Genomic DNA, 26,771 nt, shown 5'->3' on the forward strand with positions numbered 1-26,771 from the left:
GGGAAGCTGGCCTTGCCTGGGGCAGGGATGGCTGCCATCCCAACAGATTTCTTAGGGAAGGGCTCTTTGAGGCTCCCAGCCTCCTAATTGTTTGCTGAAGGGGAAGGTGGGAGAGATTCATTATCATGTGGGTACACATTTGCTTGCACTGTGACTCACTTCCCTCGGGAGCGGGCCCTTGCATAAAGGGTGACGGCCGCCTGGCCTCCCAGCGGCAGGTGTCGGACAACCCTGTGCAGCTCTGCCCCGCGTCTCCTGTGTCCCCCGCGGAGCCCACGGCCATGTCAGCCCCGGTGGCCAGAGTAGCCCGGCGGCGGGCGGCCGCCGAAGGTCTTGGCTCCCACCAGAAAGCCATGAAGTACTTGGGCCAGGACTTTGAGAGCCTGAGGCGACAGTGCTTGGACTCAGGAGTCCTCTTTAAGGATCCAGAGTTCCCTGCGTGCCCGTCTGCCTTGGGCTACAAGGATCTGGGGCCACACTCCCCGCAAACCCAAGGTGTTGTCTGGAAACGACCCACGGTGAGTAGCCAGGCCTGCTCCTGGGTGTCAGATGGGACAGAGGGCTGTCGCTTCTTCAGGCAAATAGCTGAGGGAGAAGTCATTCTTTGAGGGAGAAATCATTCTTCCAGGTCCGCATTTTAGAATAGCTCCCCCGGCCCCTACCTCACCCTCCTTTAAAGTCTTTTTGGAGGAGCAACGGGCGGAGGGAAGAGCGTTCCCGGACTTTGGAAGCAGACAAGTTAGATTTGCACCCCAGCTGGGCCTTCCTTGCACAGGTGACCTCTATGAGGCTCTCGTTTCTCCTCTGTGAAATGGTGCCCAAGGGCAGGGGATGGAGAAGCGTCCTTCCCAAACCTCGGCCCGTGGCCTCCTGCTCCATGACTGTTGTCACGCGGTCTGAGCTGCGGGATCAGAGCCCCTCTGCAGGGTGGGTGTGAGCCCAAGTGAATCAAGGGCTCTGTCCTGTGTCTGGTCCACAAAACGAGCCACAAGGGACTAGGCTTTGCAGCTCCTGGCCAGGCCCCTTTTGTCTCCTCAGCCATGATGGGAAAACTGAGCTGTGGGACCTGTCTTCTTGGCAGTGGCGGAAGAGGGAGCATGAGGACAGAAGGGCTCTTCAGATGTGGTCAGGACCACGGGCCGGCTCCAGCTACCTCTGCCCCTTTGCTGTGTTCCCCACCCGGTCTGCGCACAGCTCCCACGGCTGGAAGGACCCCTCCACCCTGCGCCCTGCAGCCACCATGGCCCACCTTCCCGTCCCCCTGAAACCTGTGTGGTTAATCTGAGGTGTGGGCAAAATCCGGACTGAGAATCAGTTTCGGATTCTCGCTTCAAGAGGTGGTTCAACGGGCAGGTGTGTTTTGTGCAGGGGGCTGCCTGCGCCGGTGGGGTGGGGGCGGTGGTCAGGGAGATGCCAGGAGTGAGCTCTGGTCCTGACTCTGATGGAGATGGTGGGGAGACAGGCACACGGGTGAGGCGTGGACACCCTGGGAAGAAAGATGGAAGTGCTCCACGGGGACAACCACGAGCCATGGGATCCTGGGGTGTCAGGAGGCTGCAACCTAGTGGACCTGGAGCACCCCAAGGAGCCCGGGGCGGGAGAGACAGGGATGAGGACACTCCGCTTGGCCCTGAGGAGATCACTTGCTCCATTGCGCTTTCCCTCCCCACTCTGTCTCTCCTCTCCTCCCTTCCTTTCCTTATAACGCACTTAACGAAAGACCATCTAACCATGTTAAGTGTGTGCCAAGAGCATTTCCGCTGCTGCAGCTGTCCATCACCACCTCCAGAGCGTTTACACCCATTCATGAATCCAGGGGCCTGTGGGTTGCTTCCACCCGTTGGCTCTTACGGATCACGGTTTTACGAAGACGCTATCCAAATATCTCTTTGAGACCCTGCTTTCGATTTTTCCGGGTGTCTACGCAGAAGTGGAGTCACTGGATCATTTGGTGATTCTATTTTTGATGTTTTTTTTTAAAGAAACAAAATGCAGGGACACCTGGGTGCCTCAGTCGATTAAGCGTCTGCCTTTGGCTTAGGTCATGGTCTCAGGGTCCTGGGATTGAGCCCTGCATCAGGCTCTCTGCTCAACAGGGAGCCTGCTTCTCCCTCTCTCTTTTCCTCTGTGCCTACTTGTGACCTCTGTCTGTCAAATAAATAAAAGCTTAAAAAAAAAGAAACAAAATGCATTTTCTTGGTTTCTTTTTAAAGAAAGTTTAAAAAAATCTTTTAAAAAAGATTTTTATTTATTTATTTGACACGGTGAGAGAAGGAACACAAGCAAGGAGAGAAGGAGAAGCAGACACTCCCTGCTGGGCAGAGAGCCTGATGTGGGACTCAATCCCAGGACCTGAGCGGAAGTCAGACGTTTAATGACTGAACCACCCAGGAGCCCCATTGATCTGTGTATCCGTGCTGATTAGCAATGTTGAGCATCTTTTCGTGGGTCTGTTGGCGATTTGGATGTCTTCTTTGGAGTATTGTCTGTACGAATCATTTGCTCATGTTTAAATGGGGTCATTGGCTTTTTTGTCTCCCTGGCTGCGTTTGAGAGTGACACCTGACTTTGTTGGTCTCAGGGGACTTCACACCAGCGCTCTGATGGCCCTGCTTCTCACAAAGGTGTTAACTTTGACCTGTCCCGAGGAGAAAGCAGATGGGATCTGCTGAATATGTATGTGTGGATGCTTTTGCCCTCTTGATGATAGAATGAAGCTTGCTACTTAGATGTTTTCTGAAGTCATAAATTTTGGCATCCTGCCCCTTCCAGGTGTTTTTTTGTCTGTTTTTGCTCTACTTTTCTAAAAGATTAAAAAAATTATTTGAGAAAGGAAGAGGGAGAGAGGAAGCATAAGTGGGAGAGCAGCAGACAGAAGGAGAAGCAGGTTCCCCATTGAGCAGGGAGCCTGAGTGGGACTTGATCCCAGGACTCTGGGATCACGACCTGAGCCCAAGGCAGACACTTCATCAACTGAGCCACTCAGGTGCACCCATTTTTTTTTCTCCTATTTTTTAAGCTGCTAAATGGAAGGTCTGCTTGGGCTCTTCTTCTAACGGTGGAAGACAGGTTGGCCCAGATTGAAGACCTCAGGGTCAAGCTTGGGATCTCATGACTCTACGGTGATGTTCCCAGTGGCACTGGGCAAGAACAGCGGCACTGTCGCAGACTCCACGGCGGTGTGTGAGACCAGCGGAGCTCTCCGCAGAGCCCTCTCCATTCTTGGCTTCCCCATCTCGCCATGTACACGGCCAGCCTGGGCCTGTGGTTTGAGGGCTGCCCAGTGTGCATGGGCCCAAGCACGGCCCAGTGGACGAGACTTTTCTCTGTGCATTTCTGTCATTTGATGAGTGCGTTGATCTTAAGGAGAAATGCAGAGAGGGGAGCAAGGTGGGTCAAGCACACCAAACGGACCCAGGAAGCAGCCAGCCTAGGTTAAGGGAGACGTGGAGGGTATGACCGTTGGGAGATAAGGGTTCGGATAAGGGGACCAGCCTTTGTCGGAGGCGGCCACCCTTCTTCCAGCAGCTGCTCTGGACTGATGAGCTGGGGACTTTCAGTTCAGCCTTATTTATGCGCAGGTCGTGTGTGCATGTGGGCGCAGAGCCTCAGAGGTGCTCTCTCTGGTCGGAGGGAGACAGTAGGACAGTTGGCTGAGAGCGCAGACTCGGGTGTCAGCTGGATCGGGTTCTGGTCCCTTCCGTGCTGTTCACTGGGCCTGTGACATCATGTGATTTCCCGAGCTCCCTAGGACTCCGTTCCCTCACCTGTAAAAGGGGAGAAATAGCATTATCTACCTTGCGGGGTTTCGCATGGCGCCTGGCATGTAACAGAGCTCAGTACTAGGAGTGTCTCTGTTATTCATGTCAGAGGGGAAGCACACATACGACGACATGCACGGGAGCTCGCGGAGGAAGCAGTTACACCTGACCATGGAACGGGGGCCGGGCAGTGATGTGGAGGTCCAGACATTGGAGCAGGGCTGGGAAGCAGCGGGAGCAGGAAGGCCCAAGAAGGCTCTGCGCCTTTGTTCAGGGTGAACACGGCCTGGGAAAGGTGGTAATGGGAGAGGGAGTACGGGGGGAGATGGAGGTGAGGCGGGAAGCTCCGAAGGGTCCAGGACCTGAAGGGGCAGGGGTGCCAGGCCGTGATGTGGCCATAACTGTGGCGATGGTGACCAGTGTAGCAGCAGCATGGGGTGTACTGCAGTCCTGGACCAGAGCTCCCGGAATGGCCCCGGGGGAGCGTGGTCACCGAGAATGTGCCGTCCCTGTCACTTCCTGCCTTGGACTCAACACGGTGCCTGGGGCTCCCCCGTGCCCTGCGTCAGGGGCTGGCACAAGCCTGAGTAATTTGTGTCTGTGTCTGAGTTCCTTACCCACATGTCAGTAAACATGATTACGGAGAAGACACGAGCTGCTTATGAAGGAGGAAGGAGGGGCATGGGAGGCCCCCTTCTCCCAAAACGCTCTGCTTGCCACTTTCCCCTGTGTCCCCCACCCAAGTGTGGGTCCCGCAGGCAGGACGTGGTGACTGGGAGGGCTTTCTGTGGGCTCTAGAGGACGCACAGGACTTGTGAGTCACTGCGCTTGTTGGTTGGCATTTCTGGGCGGAGGTGTTTTGAATTGTGCTAACAAGTGATGTGAGGACAGGAACGTCCGTCTGTCTGTAAATCACTCTGTGCCATTCTGCCTATAACCTGTGAAATTCCTGCCGGCCTCATGAACCAGTCTGTCTCCCGCACTAGATGCAAGATTGTAGCCGAGCTCATGGACCCGTTAGCTCTGAGTCGCTGAGGTTGGCAGCATGTGACCTATGTCAGTGACGTGGGCGGCTGATCTGTGTGGCTCAGGGGAGCCATCAGGGGGATCGTCATACTCCGTGGCTGGGGTTTGGGTGATGTCCCAGGAGGGAGTGCCTGGCATGTGGCATTGCCGTAGGATGTGGAATCATTCAGAGCACTGAGGACCCTGGTGGAGGGCTCCCTGACTCTGAAGGGCGAGCAGGGCAGAGGAAGGAGAGGATGATGGAGGAGGAGTATTTGGAGAGGTGAGGGTACTGACAAGGGCAAGCAGGGATGCAGAAGCCAAGGGAGGAGAACTCCAACAGGGGCGAGGAGGGAGGGGGCAGTCAGCATCTGGGGCAACCGTTCTCCCTCTGTGGTTCTGGTCGAAGGTAGAAACCAGATTTCGGGAGACTGAAGGATGAACGGGTGATAGGAGAGAACACTATTTTAAGAGGGTTTTTAAGGAGCGAGAGTCTGCGAGACCCCGTTCAGTGTGCTCTCTTCCCTTCCTTCCCGACGCAGCCGCACGTTCCTGTGCCAAATGAAATTTAATATGGGTTTTTTGTCCCTCTCTTTTTAAAAAAGGATGTTATTTATTTATTTGACAGAGAGAGAAAGAGGGTGTGCACGAGTTGGGGGAGCAGCAGGCAGAGGAAGAAGTAGGCTCTCCACTGAGCAGGGGGCCCTATGTGGGGCTTGATCTCACAACACTGGGATCATGACCTGAGCCGAAGGCAGACGCTTCACCGATGGAGCCACTTAGGTGCTCTACCCCTCCCTTTTTAATTATTAATTTCCCAAATCTCTCCACCTTCTGAATTTGCAGCTTTGAGAACACCTAGCTTGGCTGACGCTGGGTCTTGGTCTAAATTGCCCTGGAGACCGCAGAAGCAGGAAACAAAGGAATAGAACGGAGGGTCCGCCCACGGAGGGCTGGCTGAAGAGCTTGCAGAAATTAGGATGAAATTCTAAGGCTCGCTCTGGGCTGGGAAAGGAGGTACAATACATTTGTGATAAAAACGGATGTACATGTCAATGCTTTTATGAGAACAGACAGTTTCTGAAAGAATACAAAGGAAATGTGAGCAGCGAGCACTCTGAATACAAGCGATTTTGGTTTTATGGGCATTATTTACTTAGACTTTTTTTTTCAGCTTATGTGCATATATTACTTTTTCAACAAAACACAAGTGAATAAATTTTTCTTACTACTTGGAAGAAAAGAAAGCCAGCAGGAAGGCACTGTTCCCGTTCACTTAGACGTGAGCTGGTGGCGCCGCGCAGGGTGTGGGGCTGTCACTGCAGGATCCACGGTCTGCTGCGCAGGGGGGGATCCCAGTTCCCGGTGCTGGCCCCGCCACCTGCTTCCCCGGCGTTCGGATGCACTTGCGGTCAGTCACAGGGGCCTCTTTGCTCCTTGAAGACCCACGACTGCCCGTGACCATCTGCCTGGGGTTAGCCGGACACCCCTGTCCTGCTCCTAGACTGTCTAACCGACGGGCAGGCATCCTCTCCCGCCCAGAGAGCCTCCCAGACGCGCCCCTCCCAGGCATTTCACGTTCCCCCTTTGTGCACAAGCCCGCACCCGTTGTTATGCACTGGGCTTGTCTCTGACTTCTCCGGGGAGGTCAGTCCGGGTTTCCCACACAGGATGGACACACTTCGAGTGTGAGGTCTGTGCTCTTCTGCCCTGCTCCCGTCACCCTCGTGCCTGCCCCGTGAGGCTATGTGTGCAGGGTGGGCGCCCAGCAGTCGTGCTGGGTAAACAGGGAAGAAAGAGCTTGACGGGGCCCCAGCGGTGCCCCAGGCCGGTTCCACCCTGATGGTCCTGAGCGCAGGAAGCGCGGGTCAGCTGCATGAACCGCCCTCCCTGCCCCGACACCTCAGCATCAGCGTCAGCGCCTGGGGCCATGGGCACATCATTGGGAAGTTAATGAGTGCACATAGCATGTAGTCAGCGTGGGGAATGTTGATCTAATGCTCTCTGTGCAAATGGGGTGTTGTCTGAGAGGGAGGTCATGTTCGAGCACATCAGTGCCAGCCTCTGCCCTTCTCTGGCCGCCGCTCACACCAGCGCTTGGCACGGTGTGCACAGTCACACCGATGCAGGTGGACGGTGGGGAGGCAGGCTGTGGCTGCTGTGGCTGCTGCCCTGGACCCCTGCCTGCACCCCCACCCTGCACCTCTGCCCTGCACCCCCATCTTGCACCCCGGCCCCGCACCCCCCTACAGCCTCCTCCCTTCGCTGGCCTGCAGAGTCATCAGCAGTAGCGTGAGGGACTCACAGTAGGTGACTTGGCCTCCTCCAGGCTCTGCTCTGACGGTGGAGCTCCCCAACCCCAGCTGCGACCAGTGAGGGGTGTCTTGTGACCCGTGTTTTGTCCCCCTTGCTTTCAGGAATTGTGTCCCAGCCCCCAGTTCATTGTGGACGGAGCCACGCGAACAGACATCTGTCAGGGGAGTCTGGGTGAGTTACTGGGGACTCTCCATCTGGGGCAAGGCTGGCTGTGTGTGACATGAGTAATGGGACCTCACGTCCTGTCTGCGATATTGTGTGTGTGTCTGTGTTTCTGAGATGGTGCTCCTTGCGTGGGTCTGCGATGCTAGAACCGTGGCTCCCCAGGGCCATCTCTCCAGGCCACGGAACCCCCTTCCACGCGGGAGCAATGGGCCAGGATTGTAGGTGCCCAGTGGACAGCCGCGCCGGGCGGTGCTTGACAGTTGTGGCCTGTACGTGGACACCATTCACCGGATGGAGCAGCCACATCTGCACAACTGTGGGCTGGCCCAGCAGATGCTTTAAAATGAGTGAGAAAATGAGAATCCCGTCTTCCCAGCTGAGCTCCCTTTAGGGAGCCCGGGATGGTGGCAGGACCGGGCGCAGAGACGCAGGCGCCGGAGAACAATCCTACCCGTGAAGACCAACAAAGCAAACAGAAGTCCTGTGTCCACGTGGGCCTGAAAACCCTGTCCTCTCACAAGGTGCCCTCCCTTTTCCTCCTTATTCCAGCCGAGAAAATGCGTTCTCTTCCACCTGCTAGAAGCCTTGATGAATCCGAAATTCACAGGCATTTTATTTCAAATTCTTCCCACGTTCTGGCCTTAAGGAGCGTTGCTCGCAGATACCCCCTTGGCCGAGCTCGCAGAGCGTGAGTGCAGAACTGTGGGAATGTTCCGGGCACCCCACACGGTCATGCTCCCGCTGCCCAGAGCCACGGCCTCTGTGTCCCAAGCCCTTGCACCGTCCGAGCCGTTTGTGTGGGGCTCACAGTGTGGGGGGGCTGGGGTGGGGTGGGGTGGGGTGGGGCCAGGGCACAGCATCCTGGCCCTCCTTGTTCTGCCTTTTTACTTTGAGCTCAGTGTTTAACCTAATTAGCATGTGTCTCAGGGAAACACAGCTCCGAACGTACGCTTTTAACAGCTTCTTGCTACAGATGTTTTAACTTCGGAAAAGCTATTGAATAAGTGCCTTTTAATTGCTGGCTTGCATAGAGGTTTGAATGGTTTTGAGCAAGGAGAAAAGAGGGCTTCCGAGGAGCCTGGGTGTTGCCATGGTGAGTACGGGCAGCTGGCCGGGCACAGAGGGACTCAACTGCTCTAGAATTCAACCTGTGGGAAGGAAGTGGGGACACCAGCAGGAGCCCCGGGGTCAGCCCTGCTGCGTGCTGGCTTTTTGCATGAATGGAGCAGAAGGGGGCTGAGGGCCTGTGGCCGGGAGCGAGGCTCCGGCAGTGGAAATGTGGCTGCTCCTGGGTGTGGGGGTGCCGGGGGTGCTGGAGGTGCCGAGTCACAGTGCCGTTAGTCAGCCAGGCTGCCTTGTGTGGTGGGTGAGGGTTCCCCATCAGAGAGCAGTGCCGGGTGCCCCTCGGGGAGACAGGATGCGCCGTCAACAACGTGTGTTCAGAGTGCTTGCGTCTGACACCACACAGTGGGGTCTCCTCCGGGGTTAGAACATGTTCATTACTCTTGCTTGCTGTTATTTTACTAGTGTTTTGAATTCATGACCTTAGACACTGGGAAGCTGTGCTGGGACAAGTCTGCTTCCTGCTTCCCATCCTTGGATGCCCGCTGCCCCGTGTGTCTGAACTGCTCCTTGTCCCGTCAGCTCTGTCTCTTCCGCTGTCAACGACAAGTGTCGTGGCAAATGCTGTCCTGTTGTGTGGGGGTGCTGGTCATTGCGTGGCAGCAGTGGTCCTGGTGGGCATCTGGCTCCCTCCTGCTCAGCCAGGCCATCCTCCCAGAGGCGGGAGCCCCTTAGCAACCATCAGAGGTAGTGTTTGGCCAGCGCCCAGGGCCTGGCTTTCTTTGGAGACGTGATTTTAGGTGCGTGAAGCCTGGGAAATCTGTGATGCTGAAGATTCGATTGCTCCCAACAGCTGCGTGGAGAATGGGGCCTATGCCCTCTTATTGTGGGGCTCGGCCTCTGCCAGAGGAGAGCGTGGCTTTGGCTCCATACCAGGAGCTAAGTGGATGTGTTTTGGGAAACATGGGACAAACAGAAGCCCCCTGGGTCCGCAGGGCTGGGGCTGAGGAGGGGCACCGTGCTGGTCCCAGCCTCTCCTTGCTCCGTCTCCTTGGGGGACCCACAGCTCACTCCATCAGCATGGCCTCCATAGATGCGAGGAAAGCTCAGGTCTCTGCGATGGGGTAGGGCTAGGTGCATTGTTCCCTGCGAAGAACCTGGGCAGAGGGCTGAGGGGCATCTGTGGGATGGAGGCTGGCCACAGAGGAGGCCAGGACTGTAGCCTGGGGCCCTGAGAACCCAATCCAGCTGCTGTCTCCCAGGTCAAAACTGTCCAGCTTTGCCTCTGCAGGGGTGCAGGCAGGGATGAGGCCTGGCAGTGGCACGGTTTAGAGGGAAGGAAGAGTGGTATAGCTATGGGGCTTGGAGGGCCTGGAGGAGGCCTGGTGGTCACCCTGAGATGGCTTGGTGCAGGCGTCAGAGCCGAATCACGCTGGCCTGTGAACCCCAGGGCACACCGAAGCTGGATTTTGACAAACAAGCCCATATGAGCAGGTCAGCATCCATGTCAGGGCTGGATGTGTGGTGGCACAGTGTTGCTTGCTCCCTGGACAGTTCCCTGCCTGCAGCCTGTCTCTTGCTGACCGCAACCTGTCTCCGAAAGGTTCCCCTTTCTTTTGGATCAGTGTTTCTCATTGATTCACCTTTTTGGGTGGTTTCTTACTTCTTAAAGGCTGGCTCGTCTCCAGCCTCCCCATGATGGCGCTCAGACATGAGGTAGGCCAGAGATCCCCTGGGTGATTCCCGGGGTTGTCTTGTGATCCCACTCAGTTATGAGGTGCTGTCTGCCCGGAGAGAGTGTGAGACCCACAGGCTAAGGGCTCAGTCCCACGAGACTGTCCCCCCCATATCTCAGACCGCAGGCTCCTGTTCCCATTGTCCTCCCCCGTACCCCCCTGTGCTTCTGACCCATCAGCTGCAGATGGAGGGCCTCACGACCCGTCCCTGGGAAACATCTCACTCCCCAGAGCACGGGTTCCTACCAGAGATCCAGCTCAGGCACAGCCAGATGGAGGAGAGGCATGGGATGAGGTCTGGGGAAGGGACGCTGATTGCCCAAACCTGCACATGTGCGCCAAGGAGCACTGTGAGCCCCGGCCTCTGGGTATTTCTGAAGGCTTCATGACAGAGGCCTGATGGAATCAGGAATCACCACTGCTGATGGGTCCCAGGGTCAGGGGATGAGATGGCTCTTAAATGTCCAACCCACTCACTGGGGTTGGTTCTCCTGGCAACCATTTGGGTCACCTAGGGGCTTTCCTAAGCCACCTCGTTAACATAACAAAAGAACTGTGCAGAAGAGGACTGCCTAGCCTCTCTGGAGCTCTGAGCCCAGAAGCAGATCTAAGACCCAGCCTGCGTTTCTTTTTATAAATCACAGCCTCCAGGGCTGGCTGGTACTTATGCCAGAGTTGTCCTTGGGGTCCTGGGTGGCCCTAGGGGGGTACAACTGTGCAGGGTCAGGCCTGTTCTTCCTAGGGGGCTCCCAGGCCCAACCCTGCAGCCACCACCACTCTGGGGAGGGACCAACCTGCCTGGATCTCCTTGCCATCAGTGGATGCAGAAGTCGCTGAGGCTGCCGTCTCTCGTTTCTGCCTCCAGGCTCTGTGCCACCCTCACAGCCCCCATGAATGCCCTCCGCTTAGGCTTCATCTTCAACCAAGTAGTGGCTTCACTGTTATTCCTGCTCCTGTCACTGATCAGCCTCATAAAGGGGCTACTGCAGAGATCCCAGCACTTGACCTCATCTCTGTCCCTGCTTCCCTCACCTGTCCTTCAGCCAGTGGCCCCGGGGCAGCTCTACTTCTCCCCTTGGCAATTAGGAAGTGCCCAATAAGCTGGACCCTGAGTTCTTGCTACCTATGATTTATAATAACACTAGGTGTTCAGACCTAAAGGGAATTTCTGATTTAGCACTTTCTGTTGTAACAAAGCCTAACTCAGGATGACTGTCTCTTGGTGGACTTAAAACCAGAGCCCCTCATTGTTAGGGCTCGGGTCTGTTTGCTATTTACTGGAAGTCCTGAGGCCTTAGGGTGGAGGGGGGGAAGGTTCTAGGGGGTCATTATTTAAGTGTAATTTTAAAAAATCTCTTTATTGTTTTAATAACTATTAAACCCATTACTTGTATTACCCAAATAAAACATAGGAAGAACAAAGCTTAGGTAGTTCCCTGACTTTCCCAGAGGTCAGTGACCCAGGACCCCCCCATTCTAGCTCTACAGTTAGTCCAAACTCTAACCCACAGCCAGATCTGACTGGAAGGTGGCTGGCGAGGAGGGACTCGTCCATCAAGGTATTTCCCAGGTTTTCCACCCACCTTACTCGCCACCAAAAGCCTCTTGTATCCAAACGCCTCTTGGCTGCTTCTGGCAATTAAAACTATGGTCCAAGGTCAAAGCCATGTCCCTATGGAGAAGAACCCAACGATTGTGCCACAGGCTTCAAGGCAGGTCCCCAAACATGTTCTGAGCAGCAGAATAGAAGTCCATCCCCCCAAGAGGACTTTGAAGGGGCGTGTGCTGATTTGGATGTGTTCCTGAACCAACAGTCCACTCACGCCTGACAGTCCCTGGCAGGAATCCAAACACCCCCCCCTTGGAGCCCCGCGCTTGCCCGAGTGCCAGGAGGACCTGTGCAGTGTCCTGAGTGAGGCAGATGAAAAGAAAATTAAGCTCCTCCAACTGGGCAGCCCTGTTTGATGTCAGCAACTGAGGGACGTGGAGTTTCCGTGCCTTGAATTGTAATGCGTGAGGAGTTTCTGGGTGGGTGGATGGAGACAGCTCAGCAGGGCTCTCGAGAACATCAGAGGGGCTGCGAGGATGCGTGTGTCCTGCAGGGTGGATGTCGGAGGGGCTGCAGAGTGGTCACTCTGTCGGATCCCTCCGGGGCCTGTGCTGGGAACCGTCACTCGCCATCTCTCCTGCAGCAGATGTTGGCGGACATGGGAGCTGTCATGCCTAGTGCATGTCCTCCGGGTCCCCCTATGTGTCAGCCTCCTGCTGGGGGTGCCAGACCAGGAGTCCACATCCCTGCTGGCTGGAGGGCCCCGGGAGGTCACCCCGGGAGGCCACCAAAGCGCTACTCAGTAGCGGCTGCTCGGGTGGGTGCTGTGACCCGGTGCACAGAGCTTAGGTACTGTCCGGTCTTAAGGAAACACAAAGAGACAGAGTGACTCGTGGCTGGAGAGAAGGGGCAGGTGGCTGAGCCGTGAGGTCTTGCTGGGGGAGAGAACAAAGCAGCCACTGCCCAGGGGGAAAGGCCAGGGCATCAGAGTTTGCCTGGAGGGCAGGTTCTTGGTGGGAGCAAAGGAATGAAAGCTGGAGACATGAGTGGGATCCGCCCTGTCTTCTTTCTTTGCGCTCTCCACCCCAACCATTGGTGCTTAGGGGTGGAGTGGTCAGGGTCCTGTGATGTAGGGGCGGGCAGAGAACATTCTGTCCTGAGGACGGGACTTTGAGTGATGCAGCAGGAGCCACCCGGGACCTTCAGACACGGGAGGATGATGGGGCATCTAACCTGGAAGGGGGCGAGGTGACATGGGCTGGACGGAGCAGGGCGCTAAACGTCAGACTGGGCAGGGACATGCGGCAGGCCTGACCGGTGTGTCCCTGTGACTGGGTGCAGGTGACTGCTGGCTGCTGGCCGCCCTTGCCTCCCTAACCCTGAATGAAGGGCTGCTTCGCCGCGTGGTCCCTGGGGGCCAGGATTTCCAGCAGAACTACGCGGGGATCTTCCATTTTCAGGTACGGTGCTTGGGGCCCATGGTGACCCTGCAGCTACGTGGGGGTCGGGATACAGCCAGAAATCTGGCGTCTCTTTGGACTCCCTCAAATCTTCACCCCTGGTGGCCAGCTGCTGACCTGAAGTCTTCCCGAGGGTATAAACAGTGGAGTCAAGCATGTTTCATAGCTCAAGCGTGTTATACACTGTGTTCTTAGCATAGAGCAAGTCAGAGAAAAGAAAACATTGTTAGGAAAACCGTAAGGAAGAGGACACCCACGGTTCAGGAAGGTCCCCCGTGTGTCAGCCAGCCCTCGCTGCTCTGACCGTGCCATTTGGGAATCCTTCCCATGGGCTTGGGTCCCTCCCACATCCCCAAACCAGAGACCCCCAACGCGGGCGCCTTTGCTTATCACTCACACGCTGGATGCCACGTGTCCTGTGTTCTCTGGCCTCTCTGGTGGGTGTGGATGGAAGACGCAGATCCTGCTCTTGGGGGGGGCTTGGAGCTCGGCCCTCCACATGGGGTGATGTCTGAGGGGCCTCCGCCCCATGTCCCTTGCCCCCCAGTTCTGGCAGTACGGCGAGTGGGTGGAAGTGGTCGTGGACGACAGGCTGCCCACCAAGGATGGGGAGCTGCTCTTCCTGCACTCAGAGACGGGCACCGAGTTCTGGGGAGCACTGCTGGAGAAGGCCTACGCCAAGTGAGTAAGCGGTACAGGGCCGGGAGACCCCTGTGTCCCCGAGGATGGCACCTGCCCCACCCTGAACCTGGGGTGCCTGGCCGAGTCCCCCCAGCACCTGGACACTGGGGCCAGTAGCTCTCGGCTCAGCCCTGCCCCCATGAGGTGTGGATCAAGGTGGGGGGGGTCAGCCCTACAGGTTCTTGGGGCCTCCCCATTCTCCTCCTTCAAATCCCAAAGTCAGTTCCTAGGTTAAGGTGAGTTTTTCAAACAACCATGATGAGGAAGGAACAGATGCACTTCGGTGCTGAGGCCCCGTCCAGCTCTCACCGCCCCCTGTCTGCTGGAGTTCCATGCAGGAAGCCTTCTTTGTGGGTTCTCCTGATGTGTGTCGCCTACCCTGTCCTGCAACCCCATACCTTTCCAGCCTTCTTCGCGGAGTGAGCCCCCGGGGCACTCTCTCTACCCACGGCTGCCCAGGGTTCCAACCCCCAGGAACCCAGGAAGCCAGGGTCCGTGCTGGGAAGTCTGCACTTGGCTTCCTACAGGACTTGGAGGTGGGGGTGTGTGGCTTGGTGGGAGGTAGCCAGAGCTCCCTGTCAGCCCAAAGCAAAACTGGCAAAGGGCCCTCTCTTATCTTCCAGCCCACTCTGCATCCTAGCACAAGCCCACATGGGCCCTCCTCTGCAGATGACACACATTTTTTCTTTCCCTGCAGGCTCAACGGTTCGTATGAGGCTCTCACTGGAGGGTCCACGGTGGAGGGGTTTGAGGATCTCACTGGAGGCATTTCTGAGTTTTATGACCTGAAGAAGCCCCCAGCCCGCTTGTTTCAGATCATCCGGAAGGCCCTCCGTGCGGGGTCCCTGCTGGCCTGCTCCATTGACGTGAGTCTCCCTGCTCCCCACTGCATGGCAAGGAAGGGGTCACAGCAGCATCTGGGGCTGAACTGTGGGCAAGTCTGGGGACGGAGGGGTCCCAGACCTTATTAGTGGGTAGCAAGTGGGTACATCGTGGGAGTCGCAGTCTGCAGTGCCAGGGACTGGCCCAAGAACGGAGACCTGACCCCTGGATCCAGCATCCCACCTTTGCTGCCCCTTCCCTGCTCAGTGATCATGAAGCTTTAGGAAACAGATATATGGTGGGTGTGGGGGGGTACCCGATGGAGTTGGAGATCCCTGAGAAGAAGGGGAGCGGATCTGGAGCCAGGGTGCATGTGCTGCCTGGGTGGGGGGGCTGGTGGTCTGGGCCCCGGGGCGGCATGGACACTGGAGCTGGCGTGTTGTTCCTGCCCCTGTCTGTCCCTGACCTGGTGGCCTTGGGCACGCAAACAGTACGTCTCTGCCAAATCTCAGTTCGAGGGTTTGCCTGGTGGGGAGACGATGGGGGGCCTAGAGGGGGGGCCTGCGGATGAGGAAGGGGGAGACACGGGAGAAGCAGTCTGGCCCAGAGCGACCTTCCCAGATAATTGGCCTTCTTCAAGCAGCAGGGAGTCATTCGGGGACCTGAGGTGACGCCCTGGCGTCTGGTGGCATTTAAATCCTGTAAGTCATGCTCCAGCCCCCGAGCCACATGGCACCTGCCTGGAGCTGCAGGCCTGTTCAGAGGTCACCGAGGTCACCATTGCACCTTCACCCCAGTGTCCCCCAGCGGCCAGCCCCGACAGGGTCAGAGTCAGGGTCAGGGTCAGGGCCATCCTCTGTGGACTTCATCCCCAACCAGGTCTCCAGTGCAGCTGAAGCAGGAGCGGAGGCCACCACCTGCCAGAAGCTGGTGAAGAGTCATGCCTACTCCATCACTGGGGTCCAAGAGGTAAAAGCTGGAGGAGAGGGGAGGGTAGCAGGTTGTGATACTGCATGCGTCCAGGTCACCACAGAGAGACTCCCATCTGCTGAGGTCCCTCCCTGGCTGCCCAGGACGCCACCCGTGCATGGGTCCCTCTTGCTCATGGGCCCTTTGGACTCTTCCCCCTTGGAGATGGATCCCGCTGCCCGTCTGTGCCTCAGCTCCCTGGGCTCCAGCGACATGCAGATGAGACGGGCTTGGGGTGGTAGGGCGGTTTTGGAGGAGGTTGTAGAGATTGTCCGTTAGATTTTCTATGTGGGTTAAGAAGTGCATGTGCACAGGTGGAAACCCGTAGGACCCCAAAGGGGATAAAGGCAGTGATGTCGGCTCCCCCAGGATGAGGCCCAATGGAGAAGGAGCCGTGCTGCTCCTTCCTCTCCAACCCAAGCAGAAAGCATGCGCTGTAGTTTTCACGACGTTTATTTACTATATTCTGCCCAGTTGGAAAAAGCGTTTGCAGTGACTTACAGTGACGTGTGCAGACACAATCAAAACACGAAACTGAAATCCACCAGACAATGCAGGCGAGAGACAGGGCTGCCCTCGAAAAATGAGCTTTGCTCTGGGCTTAGCGACGGCCAAGCAAAACGGGAAATGAGACGGGATCTCAGTTTTTGTTGTGTATGAAAACCCACGAGTGTTGTAAGTCACCAACACGCTCTTCTGTAAAGTCATTTCCCAAGCAGAGACTGAACACACGTGTGTAAGCGTGGGCGAGGGCATGACGGAGGACACGGAGGGGAGTGGGACACCCAACACCTGACATCCTTTGTGTGAGTGTGTGTGCGCGGAATGTGAACACGGGGGCTCTAGCGGGGAAGGCAGTAAGTGTGAGCTTCCAGGTGTGTTTGCAGACACGCTCTCTGGGTGCCCATGCCCCCTCCACCACGTCCTGACCTCAGTGACCTGCGCCCTCTGCGTCTAGGATTCCTGAGCTGTCCCAGAGAGGTAGCCACGGCACCCAGCTCCTGGGACAGCCACAGGGCTTCAGGGCGGTGATGGTGTGTTTGCAGTGTTTGGCGCCATGTGTGCTTCCTCCAGAGGGTGCTCCCCGAACGCTGGCCACCGTGCTCTGTGGCTTATTGTCATTTCATCTGGTGGGTTAAGAGCTCAGTGAGTCTTAGTCAATTACAAAATTTGAGTGCATGTGAAAGCCGACACGAACTTGTTTGTGAGCCAGACACATGGTTTGTGGAAAACAAACCAAATTGTGGAAAACAGAGCAGTTGGCCATATCTGGAAAACGTGTTAAAACAAGGGCGTGGCTCTTTGGGGACATTTGGAAAGTGTAAGTCCTCAGGGAGCAGACGGGGGGTGGTGGTGGACATGGGGTCGCAGGCTGTGGGGAGGACGCAAGGATGGGGGCAGACGTGGGGGCGTGAGGGAGGTGCTGGGGCCTGGGGCTGGGGGTGGACGTGGGGTGCGGGGGTGGTGGGCATGGGACAGATTCGGGGTTGTGGGGAAGGTGTGGGGCCTGGGGCTGGGGGTGGACGCGGGGAGTAGCGGGTGGACGCGGGGATGCAGTGGGGGGCAGGCACGGGGTGTGGGGCAGATGCGAGGGGTCGGGGAGGGAGGCGGTCACGAGGGCGTGGTGGGGGGTTGCGGACGCGGGGGTGCCGGGCAGGGGAGCCCAGAGGCTCAGGTGCTTCCGCATGTGGACCTTGCAGGTAAATTTCCGGGGTCGTCCCGAGAAGCTGATCAGACTCCGGAACCCGTGGGGCGAAGTGGAGTGGACAGGGGCTTGGAGTGACGAGTAGGTTCTTGGTCTCCATCCTCACCCCGTGCTGTGGAAAGGCGGCTCACAAAACACAGCGCTCATGAGACCTGGGGCCCCGTGAGCACGGCCGCATTTTCAGAGCCCAGCAGCCGGGTCAGGAAGGAGAACTGCTGGGCTCCTGCTGAGCAAAGCACGCCGCAGGCAGCTGGAGTCTGGCCTCTGGGTCTCTGCTTGGCCTTTGCAGGCTTGGCAGCTCTGTCTCCAGAATGTTTTCCTGTTTCCCACCTGCCACACAGTGGTGATTGCCAGGGGAGGCCAGACCCGTGGATCCCGCGCCTCCCACTGCAGACCGTCTCTCAGACAAAGGCCAAGCCCCCAGTGCCCAGTGGAGGAAGCAGGATCCGGGGGCAGACAGTGGCGGGCATCTGGGAGGGCTGCTTGCTCTTTCCTGACAAGGTCACGGGTGGGGGGGGCAGGCAGGCTTCCCTCACCCAGGCCTCCTGCCACTGAGGAAGCACCTGGGAAATGGGGTGTCCCTAAGCGCTCGGGAAACGCCCTGTTCTGCCCACCCTTGCCCGCCAAAATGGCAGGACGTGGCCAGTCACCGCATACTTCCCTTCAGGTGTGTGCCACAGAGAGAGGTAGGTCCCGAGGGCAACAGACGCTGATTCCGCTACCCGAATTGGAGCAAAACCCGAAACCTCCTTTCCACCAACTGCCCAGGAAGGGCGCCCCCGCAGAACGAAATCAACGCTCTGACTTTTGGCCATTTCAGCGGACAGCTCTTTAGCAAGCTGCCCAGAGGGCTTCTGTGACCCCATCTCCTTCCCTGACAACCCCCCCCCCCCAGTCTCTGAAAGGCTGGGCAGGTGCAAAAGGGGTGGTGTCGGGGGGGTGAGGGCCGAACTCCAGCAGCTGGAGACACAGCTGGGACCATTTTTGTAGCAGCCGGTGGGGCAGGAGGACACTGGGTCTCTGAGCCACAGCTCTAAGTCACCCCAATGTCCAGTTAACTTAAACAATCTAAATTTGTCTTAGGCTCAAAACCCAATTGGGAGATTTGATTCAGATCCAGAATTCTCTAACTTGTCTAATCTTTGTTTACAACAAGAACATTCTGAGATTTGGGTCTGATGGGTGAAAGTTTCCCTGAGCTGAAGGCGTCCTGGGTTCCCTCCTGCATGACCCCTGTGGTCCTGTGTGGCTGGACTTTCCTGGGGGAGGGTAGAGTGCGTGGTTTGCTGAAGGCATCCAGGGAAGGGACATTTTTATACCATTCGGTTCCTAGACGCTGCACACTTATTTCAGGAGACCGAGCTTGGTAAAGGTCAGGCAGGAGGCTGGAGACGTCATTTGAATATACGTCTATGACATATATGGCCATTGCCACGGAAAGGCCATAACAGGAGGCCTCACGGGTGACACGACTTCAGGAAAATTGCTGCCCGACTGGGCCTGATGGCTGTCACTGGCGGCTCGGGAAACGGATGGTGCACCTATGCCCAGAGAGTGTCTGACTCCCCCAGGGTCCTCACCTGAGGGATGAGCCAGAATGACAACCAGCCCATGGACCAGGGGTGCACGCCTGACAGGCAGCCTCATCCCTCTTCTCTTGGACCTGCAGCCCTGTCACGGAGTGTGGCAGTTTCAGCTAGAAATGAAGGTTCCCTGGCAGTGAAATTAAGGCAATGTCCCAGCTGCATGGCTGCGGTCCATGTCGTCGGTCCGCATCCCTCCCGGGATGTGTGTCCCCCTCCCCCACCACTGCCGGCCTGCTAGGGTCTGGCTCATGACCGTCTCTGCCCTCCGGGGGCCGTCTAGCTTCAGGAAACTGTGTGCTGCAGCGAACCTTTCACAAATGACCGCCTTTGCTTCTCTTTTTAAAGATTTTAATTTTTACGATTTCCTCCAGTGCCCCAGAGTGGAATGACATAGACCCCAGGCAGAAGGCGGAGCTGGATAAGAAAGCGGAGGATGGCGAGTTCTGGTGAGCACGATCTGCAGGAAGTTGTCCTTCCCAGCAGCTTCACTCCCCCGGCAACCAGGGTTTCAGGAAGCCCATGTGGCTCCTGCTGGGGGCGTCCTTCTTCTCCCCCTTCACCCTTAGGCTGTCCGACCTCAGGGACTGCATGTGTCCCTGTCTCTGCTGCCCCTCCCCCTCATGAGGCAGAGCACCAATCCCATCTCAGCAAGTTGGGCTTAGCCATGTGACAGGGCGACTTCCTTTGTGGGTGGGCTAGGACAGATGACAGGGACGTCCCTTGAACATGACATGGTTTAGGGACATCTCTGCTGGGCAGACTTAAATTGGAGGACTTAAGTCTCTGCAGATTCCGAAGTGCCTGGCCCCGGTGGCAGGGGCCCATTTACTGTTCTGTCCCTCTGCCTGGTTGTTAGACGTGCGAGGGGCGCTCTCTAATGAAACAGAGATGCCAACGGTAGCCAGGGACTTGGACAGTGGCCCTGTAGACATGACAGGGTCAGAGCTGGTCCCTTGCTCTGTCCTGGAACCTGCCCCGTGAACCCAGAGCCCTCTGATCCTTCTGCCCCCAGGATGTCATTTTTGGATTTCCTGGAGCAGTTCTCCCGGCTGGAGATCTGCAACTTCTCCCCAGCCTCCCTGAGTAGCGAGGAGCTACACAAATGGGACCTGGTCCTGTTCAATGGCCGCTGATGCGGGGCTCCACCCCTGGGGGCCACACCAACTTCCCAGGTGAGCTGGATGGAGGGCTGCGGGGCCCCAAGTCCTTTTGGCCTGTCCCCCCTGGGCTGCGCAATGCCTCGGCCTGTTCACTGGCTCCTGGTGCCCCGCAGGGGCCCAGCTTCTCCCTGGGCTTGGAGGCCAGGGTGGCAGGGTGGACAATGGTTCTGCAGCCCCCGGCTGAGGCTGGAGCTCAGCCAATAGGGTTCTGTAGCCTCCACGCTTCCCCTACCTGCCCCTGCCCCCCAAGGATGCCTCGTGCTCACTGTGCTCCTTTCTCACTCTTCTCCTGGCCCCTGCTGGACACGCATCCCCCTGAGATGCGTGGACCCTGTGTTGCTCCAGTAGATCACGCCATGCTAAGTCTGTGTGCCCTAGCTGAACCCGGAGGGTGGGGTAGAGCGGCCTGAGCCTGGGGGTCCGTGATGGCCACTCCTTCCTCCTATGGGAGCCACTGGAGCTCCACCCCGGGAGGATATCTGGGCAACCCCTGCCTCTGCCCTAACTGGGGGGCTCTCGTCTCACTGTGGGTGGGGAGCCCTCCCCGGTTCCCTGGACATCACTGACGCATCCGACATAGGCTCCTCTCGGCCGAGACAGCCGAGGCAGCAGGAAGAAGATGCAGAAAAAACGACCCACCTCCCGAAGGAGAAATAAAGGAAAGCAAAGCCTGCTCCCTCTGCCCCCCCCAGCCCCCCAGCCCCTCTGTCCCCCCAGCCCGTCTGCCCCCCCAGCCCCTCTGCCCGCCCAGCCCCCCAGCCCCCCAGCCCACCCAGCCTCCCGCTCAGGGCTCTGACGCTGATCATTGCAGGGCTGTGCTCCGAGTCCTAATAAAATCCCATGTCCGTGCAGGCTGGGTTCCGACCACCGTGTGTCTCTTCTTCACTCCCCACCCACCGCCCACCGTCCAGCCCAGAGCTCCGCGCCTGGCGGCAGCTTGGCTCACCAGCTGCAGGGCCCTGGGAGGCTCGTTTTCCTCTGTGGCGCGGTGTTGCTTGGTCCGCACAACGCAGGGTTAACGCCCACCAGGCAAGGCGCAATGTAAACCCATGGTGTTCTGTAAGTGTAGGGCATTATGTTTGTAGCTCATTCTCTTCCTCCAGTTCTGTTAAGGAGTAAACAAAAAATGTAGGGATTGCCATGACGTTGCATTTGGAAGAAATTAAAATACGTCCGCCATTAGCGAGCGCTTAGAAAACGGGTAGGAGATGGGCCTGGATTGCTTTGGCAGCGCGGAACCGTTGGGGGCGCCCCTGAGGTATCCGCCCCCAATCACCGTCTCCACCCCATTGGCACAGTCACCTAGTCACCTAGCTGTCTGGAAGGGACCGACTGTGCCTGGCCCTTTTGTAATGATGTTCTGTACGTCCACATGGGAAGCTGCAGGGACTTGACCTTGCAGTCCGCGCTTGTGCCCCAGACAGTCTGGACGTGAAGGTTCTGGTGGAGAGGAGGGATTGAGTAGGAAACGTTCTGGTTAAGTCCGTGGCTCTTGGTCTCCTGTGCATGCCTTGTTATCTCATCGAGTTGGACCCTCATTTAGGGCATGTGAGGACCACCCCCACAGGCTGTCCTCCCCTGGGCGACATCAGTATTTCAAAACCGCTGAGGCCCGTCTTCTTCATTTACGCACTGCTGCCCAACTGTGTGCACTCCCTTGACCCGCTGGACCTCTCTGTGCCTCGGAATGTGTAGTCGCTGTTTTGAAAGAGTTTTAAAAAGTTCTCTTTGAAGGGAAGCCATCTTTTAGAGTACCCATAGGTGGTGTGGCTTGTGTTCTTTTTAATTATCTCTCATGCATATTCAGTGACTTACCAGGGAGAGATGGTATCTCAATGCTCCAGCCATCTGGCTGAGGGGCAGAGGGTCAGCCCCCACGGCTGGAGGGGACAGACGCCCACCAGACCCGTTGTCTCCAGAGCCTGTGAGCAGAGGCCTCCTGAGACGTGACTCCCCTCACACCCCGAGATATTCCTCCCTGAGAGGGGCTCATCTTCACAGGCCAGGAGCTTAGAACTGGAAGACTTGGGGGTCACTCGTGAGCATTCCAGGGCAGCCCTGGCCCATCAGACCTCGAGTATTCCCAGTCAGACGGCGCTGTGCAAAGTTTCCGGATGCCACGGGATGCGTCTGCCAGTGTGTGGGAGGGGAGGGGGCAGGGAAGGAGGGCGTGCTCGCCACGCTGTGAGGAAAACTTGCCCAGGCCCACTGACTGCCAGCCGCGCCCTCTCTGGGGCGACCAAGGCTCTTCCCTTGTGTTCTTTCCCGCCTCCTCACCCCTCAAGGGGGAAACCACGCCCGGCGACCTCCTGGAGACCTCCAGCCACTTACTGGACCAATCCCCAGTTAGGAATCCATCTGGCCTAAGTGGATGACAGCCAGGAGGGGGGCGTCGGTGAACCCCACTGCATGGTGCTGCTGGGTCTGATGCAGAAGAACTGTCGGTGCCGGAAGAGGATAGGACAGGGTACGCTCAGCATCTGCTACGCTGTCTACAAGGTACTTGGAGCTGGGTCACTTTTTACCGCACATTGGATGTCTTTGGTTGGACGCTGTTGGCTGGGAATCGGGGTGCATCTTTCCTGCCACTTGAATGGTCCTCATCAAGCACTCTTCTTGCCCCCCTGAATGCCTCTCCCATTGGCCTTCCGGAGGCCTGAATTCCACTATTAGAGATTCATTCCTATGGCTCACATTTCTGCTGTTAATATTCAGATGCGAAATTCCTTGAACTCTGCCTGTCATCAAGGGCTCAGGTTACTGCTTTAGACTTCCCAAGTCTAGGCTTCTCAGGGGACAGGAGCCAAGAAAGGGGGGCACAAGGCATTTGAAAGTGGAAGGGAGGCTGGGTATGGGAGGCTGTAGACTCTCCTTTCCTCCCGAGCTGGGCGACCTTGAGACAGGCAGGCATGGCTGGGGCGAGGGAGCCACACAGCCACCTTTGGTCTGGGTGCCTCTGGCTTGGGGACCACAGCCCTGTCCAGGCTGCAGTGCACCTCACAGATGTGTTGAAGCAAGGCCTTTGGCGCTCGATAAGCCCAGCCAGGAACAAATCACAATCTACTTTTTATACTGCCAACGACTCCTTGTAACAAATTCCGGAGGGATTCATGGTGGCTGTCGTTAGGTAATTTTGTGAAGAATGAATTTCTTGAGAAAGATACAATTTTAATCAGGAAGAGCAAGAACCAGCTGGAGGCCCAACATCTCAGTATACATTAATGCATGATGAAGAAGTGTTGTGATAAGAAGCCAGTTGCCAAGCTCATAGCCCCTGCGGCCCCTTTCTTCCCTCCACCTTGGAACTTACAGTTTTAGAGTTCAGGATGTGGTATGTGCATCTCTCATGGTGGAAAAAGGTTGAAACCTAATCCTGGCTTGATGGCGGGAGAAAAAATTTCAAATAAATACACCCACTTCTCTCCCAGCTTGGCCCTTCCACCCCACCTAGAGCCTGATGTCCCCAGACCAGATCCTGCTCACGGGGACGAACCCCCGGAAGGTGCCCTGCGTGCATTCAAGAGTGTCCACCTGGAATCATGGGGGGCACCTGGGGCTGTAGGGGGCACCTGGGGTCATAGGGAGCACCTGGGGTTTTAGGAAACACCTGTTCGTAAGGGGGCACCTGGGGTCATAGGGGGCACCTGGGGTCATACGGAGTACCTGGGGTTGTAGGGAGAACCTGGGGTCATAGGGGGCAATTGGGGTTGGAGGGACCACCTAGGTTGTAGGAAGCTCCTGGTCATAGGGGAGGTCACCTGGGGCCGTAGGAGCAGCTGGCGTTGTAGGGGACACCTGGGGTCATAGGGAGCACCTGGGGTTGTAGGAGTCACCTGGGGTTGCAGGAAACACATGGTCATAAGGGGGCACCTGGAGTCATAGGGGACATCTGGGGCCATAGGGGGCATCCGGGGTCATAGGGGGCACAGGGTTGTAGGAAGCACCTGGGGTTGTAGGAGGCATGTGGGGTCATAGGGAAAACCTGGGATCATAGGGGTCCTGGGGTCATAGGGGACGGACATGTGGGGTCACATGGAGCTTTTGGGGCCATAGGGGGCACCTGGGGTTGTAGGAAGCACCTAGTCATAGGGGGGCACCTGGGGCTATAAGGGGCACCTGGGGTTGCAGGGGCACCGTTCTGTGACCCCTATAACTTACTACTAAGGCTCCGTGTCCGCAATCTGGATACCTGTGTAGGTCACCAGTTGGGGAGCAACCCTGATGCCCCAAGGCTGAAGAGCCCCGCCTGTCTGCCTGGTCCCTGTCCCCTGTCATTTTCCTGCTGTGACCACAGGCTCAGGCCAGGCAGGCTTTTCACTGGGGCTTGGGATCCTGCATTTCTTTCCACAGACCTCGCCATTCTGGGTCTAGGTGCCGGTGTGCAGGTCTGAGAGCTGTTAGCTCTCATCAAGATCCAGCTCATCCCTCCTGAACATGTGGGGTCCTGACCAATCACACGCCTGGAAAATAAAAAATCCAGCCCCTCCCCTTCAGACTTCCAGAGTGAAGTGATCTCAGTCGGCCTCGAGTTCACCTAGGACAGTCTGTCTGCAGGATGTGGGGAGGGTCGCAGGGCATGGAGGGCGAGCCTCGCTGTCGTGGATGACTGCTCTTTCCTTCTGCTCCGCAGGTCCCCAAAGAGGTATGTGAGCACTGACTGGGGTGCCTTCCTTTGGGAAGATGTGGCTTGGCGGCCTCAGAGGGAAGTGGGTTCTCCTACACACTCTGGTGAGCCAGTGACCCTGGCAGGTGGCAGAGATGACGCTGGGTCCCACCCCAGTGGGACCTCCCCCCCCCCCGGGGGGGGATAGTGGTGACGTTTGCCCCCGTGTGTCTGGTAGAGGGCATGCCCCGGGGTCCTCTAGCCACAGGAACAAATGTCCTGATCTCTGATAAGAAAAGGAAGCACCAACTTTATCTGATTGGCTTTGGGCCCTTCCATGTTTCCTCAGTGACACAGCATCGTGTCACACTTAATATCCAGGGTTTCCTGCTGATGCTCCCCTGGCTCCCCTATCCCTGGCTGGTAGAAGGGAGAGCCCCCACAGGCAGCGCCTCTGGGCAGGGGAGGAGGCCTGGCCCGTGGGAAGCAGTCTCCCCGGGAGCCCCTCCATGGCTGCACCCTGGACCCCTCTGGGTATGGAGGCTGCATCCCAGATGTTTCACTGCAGAATCTCGGGGGTGATTCCGGCCTGCAGCCGAGGTTGGGAACCACGGTTCCATGGCGGGCCCCCTCTGGGGTTCACTGTGTTAATGACGTGGGGGCTGTGCCTTTCCCGTGGCATCGTACCCCCCACTTCGCTGGTCCTCATGCTCCACCAGCTCTGTGGCATGTGACGAGGGGCCCACATCCTCAGGACCCTGTCGGTGCCGCGGGCCACCTGCCTGCTGGTCCCGGACTCACGTTGCATGTTATGAGCTCACGCGGAGGTAGTATGGGTTAGAAAATCAAAATCATTTGTCATTTCACAACTGTTGGAACCCAGTGTCCCAGAGACAGACCAGGTGTGGTCAAGGGTGTAGACACAAGGGGACCCTGTGCACTGTTGGTGGGAATGTAAATTGGTCTAGCCACGGTGACAAACATGGAGGCTCATGAAAAAAATAAACACAAGTACCACATGACTCACTAATTGCTCTACAGAGTATTTATTTGGAGAACACAAAACACTACCTCAAAAAGAGAAATGCACTCCCATATTCACTGCAGTATTATTCACAATAGCCAAACATGGAAACATAGACCTTGGGATCATTATGCTAAGTAACTCAGACACAAAAAGACAAATACCAGGATCCTCTCATGGACATTCCACATGGAAACAAAAAAATACTGAACACATAGATACTGAGAACACATTGATGGTTGCCAGATTCAAGGATGGGGGAAGAGGTGAACGTGGTCAAAATTGCCATGCTTGAGTGATAAAAATGCCTAAGTCATGGAATATTCTGTGCAGCATAGAGACTAAACCTAACCCTGCAGGATGGGGTACATGTTCCCCGCTATTTGAAAGTACATTTTTCCTAAGAAACTGTTCACAGCAGAATTGGTGTAAAGAAGGAGTTACCATTAAATTATACAGAAAACTAGTTGATACAAAAGTTGGGTATTCATCCTGTCTGATGGCTGCATAATATTCCATTGTATTTATGGACTGTATCCTCTTTATCCATTCATCTGTTGAAGGGCATCTTGGCTCTTTCCACAGTTTGGCGACTGTGGCCATTACTGCTATGAACATTGGGGTACATATGGCCCTTCTTTTCACTACATCTGTATCTTTGGGGTAAATAGCCAGTAGTGCAATTTCAGGGCCATAGGGTAGCTCTATTTTTAATTTCTGGAATCTTCACACTGTTTTCCAAAGTGGCTGCATAAATAATGAATCTTGCAACACTGAAAAAATAAAATAAAATAATTAAAAATTAAAAAAATAAATAAATACTGACAGTACATATATTTTGGGGGGGATTCCTTAGACATTTTTAAAAATTAATTTATTTTTTTCAGTGTAACAGTATTCATTGTTTTTGCACCACACCCAGTGCTCCATGCAATCTGTGCCCTCTATAATACCTACCACCTTGCTCCCCCAACCTCCCACCCCCCGCCCCTTCAAAACCCTCAGATTGTTTTTCAGAGTCCATAGTCTCTCATGGTTCACCTCCCCTTCCAATTTCCCTCAACTCCCTTCTCCTCTCCATCTCCCCTTGTCCTCCATGCTATTTGTTATGCTCCACAAATAAGTGAAACCATATGATAATTGACTCTCTCTGCTCTGACAGTACAT

The 26,771-nt window shown here is 56.5% G+C and overlaps 1 protein-coding gene across 4 annotated transcripts; it reads left to right on the top strand.

The window, feature by feature from the left end:
* Positions 1 to 201: 201 nt before the first annotated feature.
* On the top strand, positions 202 to 24,975 carry LOC116576661 (calpain-8-like). Of its 4 annotated transcripts, none has more exons than XM_032319136.1 (10): positions 202 to 518; positions 7,184 to 7,253; positions 12,936 to 13,054; positions 13,602 to 13,735; positions 14,433 to 14,601; positions 15,437 to 15,526; positions 17,227 to 17,312; positions 19,189 to 19,263; positions 19,830 to 19,989; positions 24,608 to 24,975. In XM_032319136.1, exons 1-9 carry the CDS (start codon positions 282 to 284, stop codon positions 19,948 to 19,950), a joined length of 1,101 nt encoding a protein of 366 aa, XP_032175027.1. In that variant the 5' UTR covers positions 202 to 281; the 3' UTR covers positions 19,951 to 19,989; positions 24,608 to 24,975. The 4 variants fall into 4 exon arrangements, with proteins under 4 accessions (XP_032175027.1, XP_032175025.1, XP_032175026.1 ...); XM_032319134.1 differs by lacking the exon at positions 24,608 to 24,975 and adding an exon at positions 20,516 to 20,635; XM_032319135.1 differs by lacking the exon at positions 24,608 to 24,975 and adding an exon at positions 20,578 to 20,612.
* The last annotated feature ends 1,796 nt before the right edge of the window (positions 24,976 to 26,771 follow it).

The sequence above is a fragment of the Mustela erminea genome, chromosome 17 (genome assembly GCF_009829155.1).
Source record: "Mustela erminea isolate mMusErm1 chromosome 17, mMusErm1.Pri, whole genome shotgun sequence".
NCBI lineage: Eukaryota > Metazoa > Chordata > Mammalia > Carnivora > Mustelidae > Mustela > Mustela erminea.

What these genes read in the sequence shown, in the direction of transcription:
- LOC116576661 (XM_032319136.1), top strand. Translation starts at nt 282, where the DNA reads ATGTCAGCCCCGGTGGCCAGAGTAGCCCGGCGGCGGGCGGCCGCCGAA. An exon ending in CATCTGTCAGGGGAGTCTGG is followed by an intron (nt 7,254 to 12,935) that starts GTGAGTTACTGG and finishes GACTGGGTGCAG; the next exon opens with GTGACTGCTGGCTGCTGGCC. An exon ending in ACAGGGGCTTGGAGTGACGA is followed by an intron (nt 17,313 to 19,188) that starts GTAGGTTCTTGG and finishes GATTTCCTCCAG; the next exon opens with TGCCCCAGAGTGGAATGACA.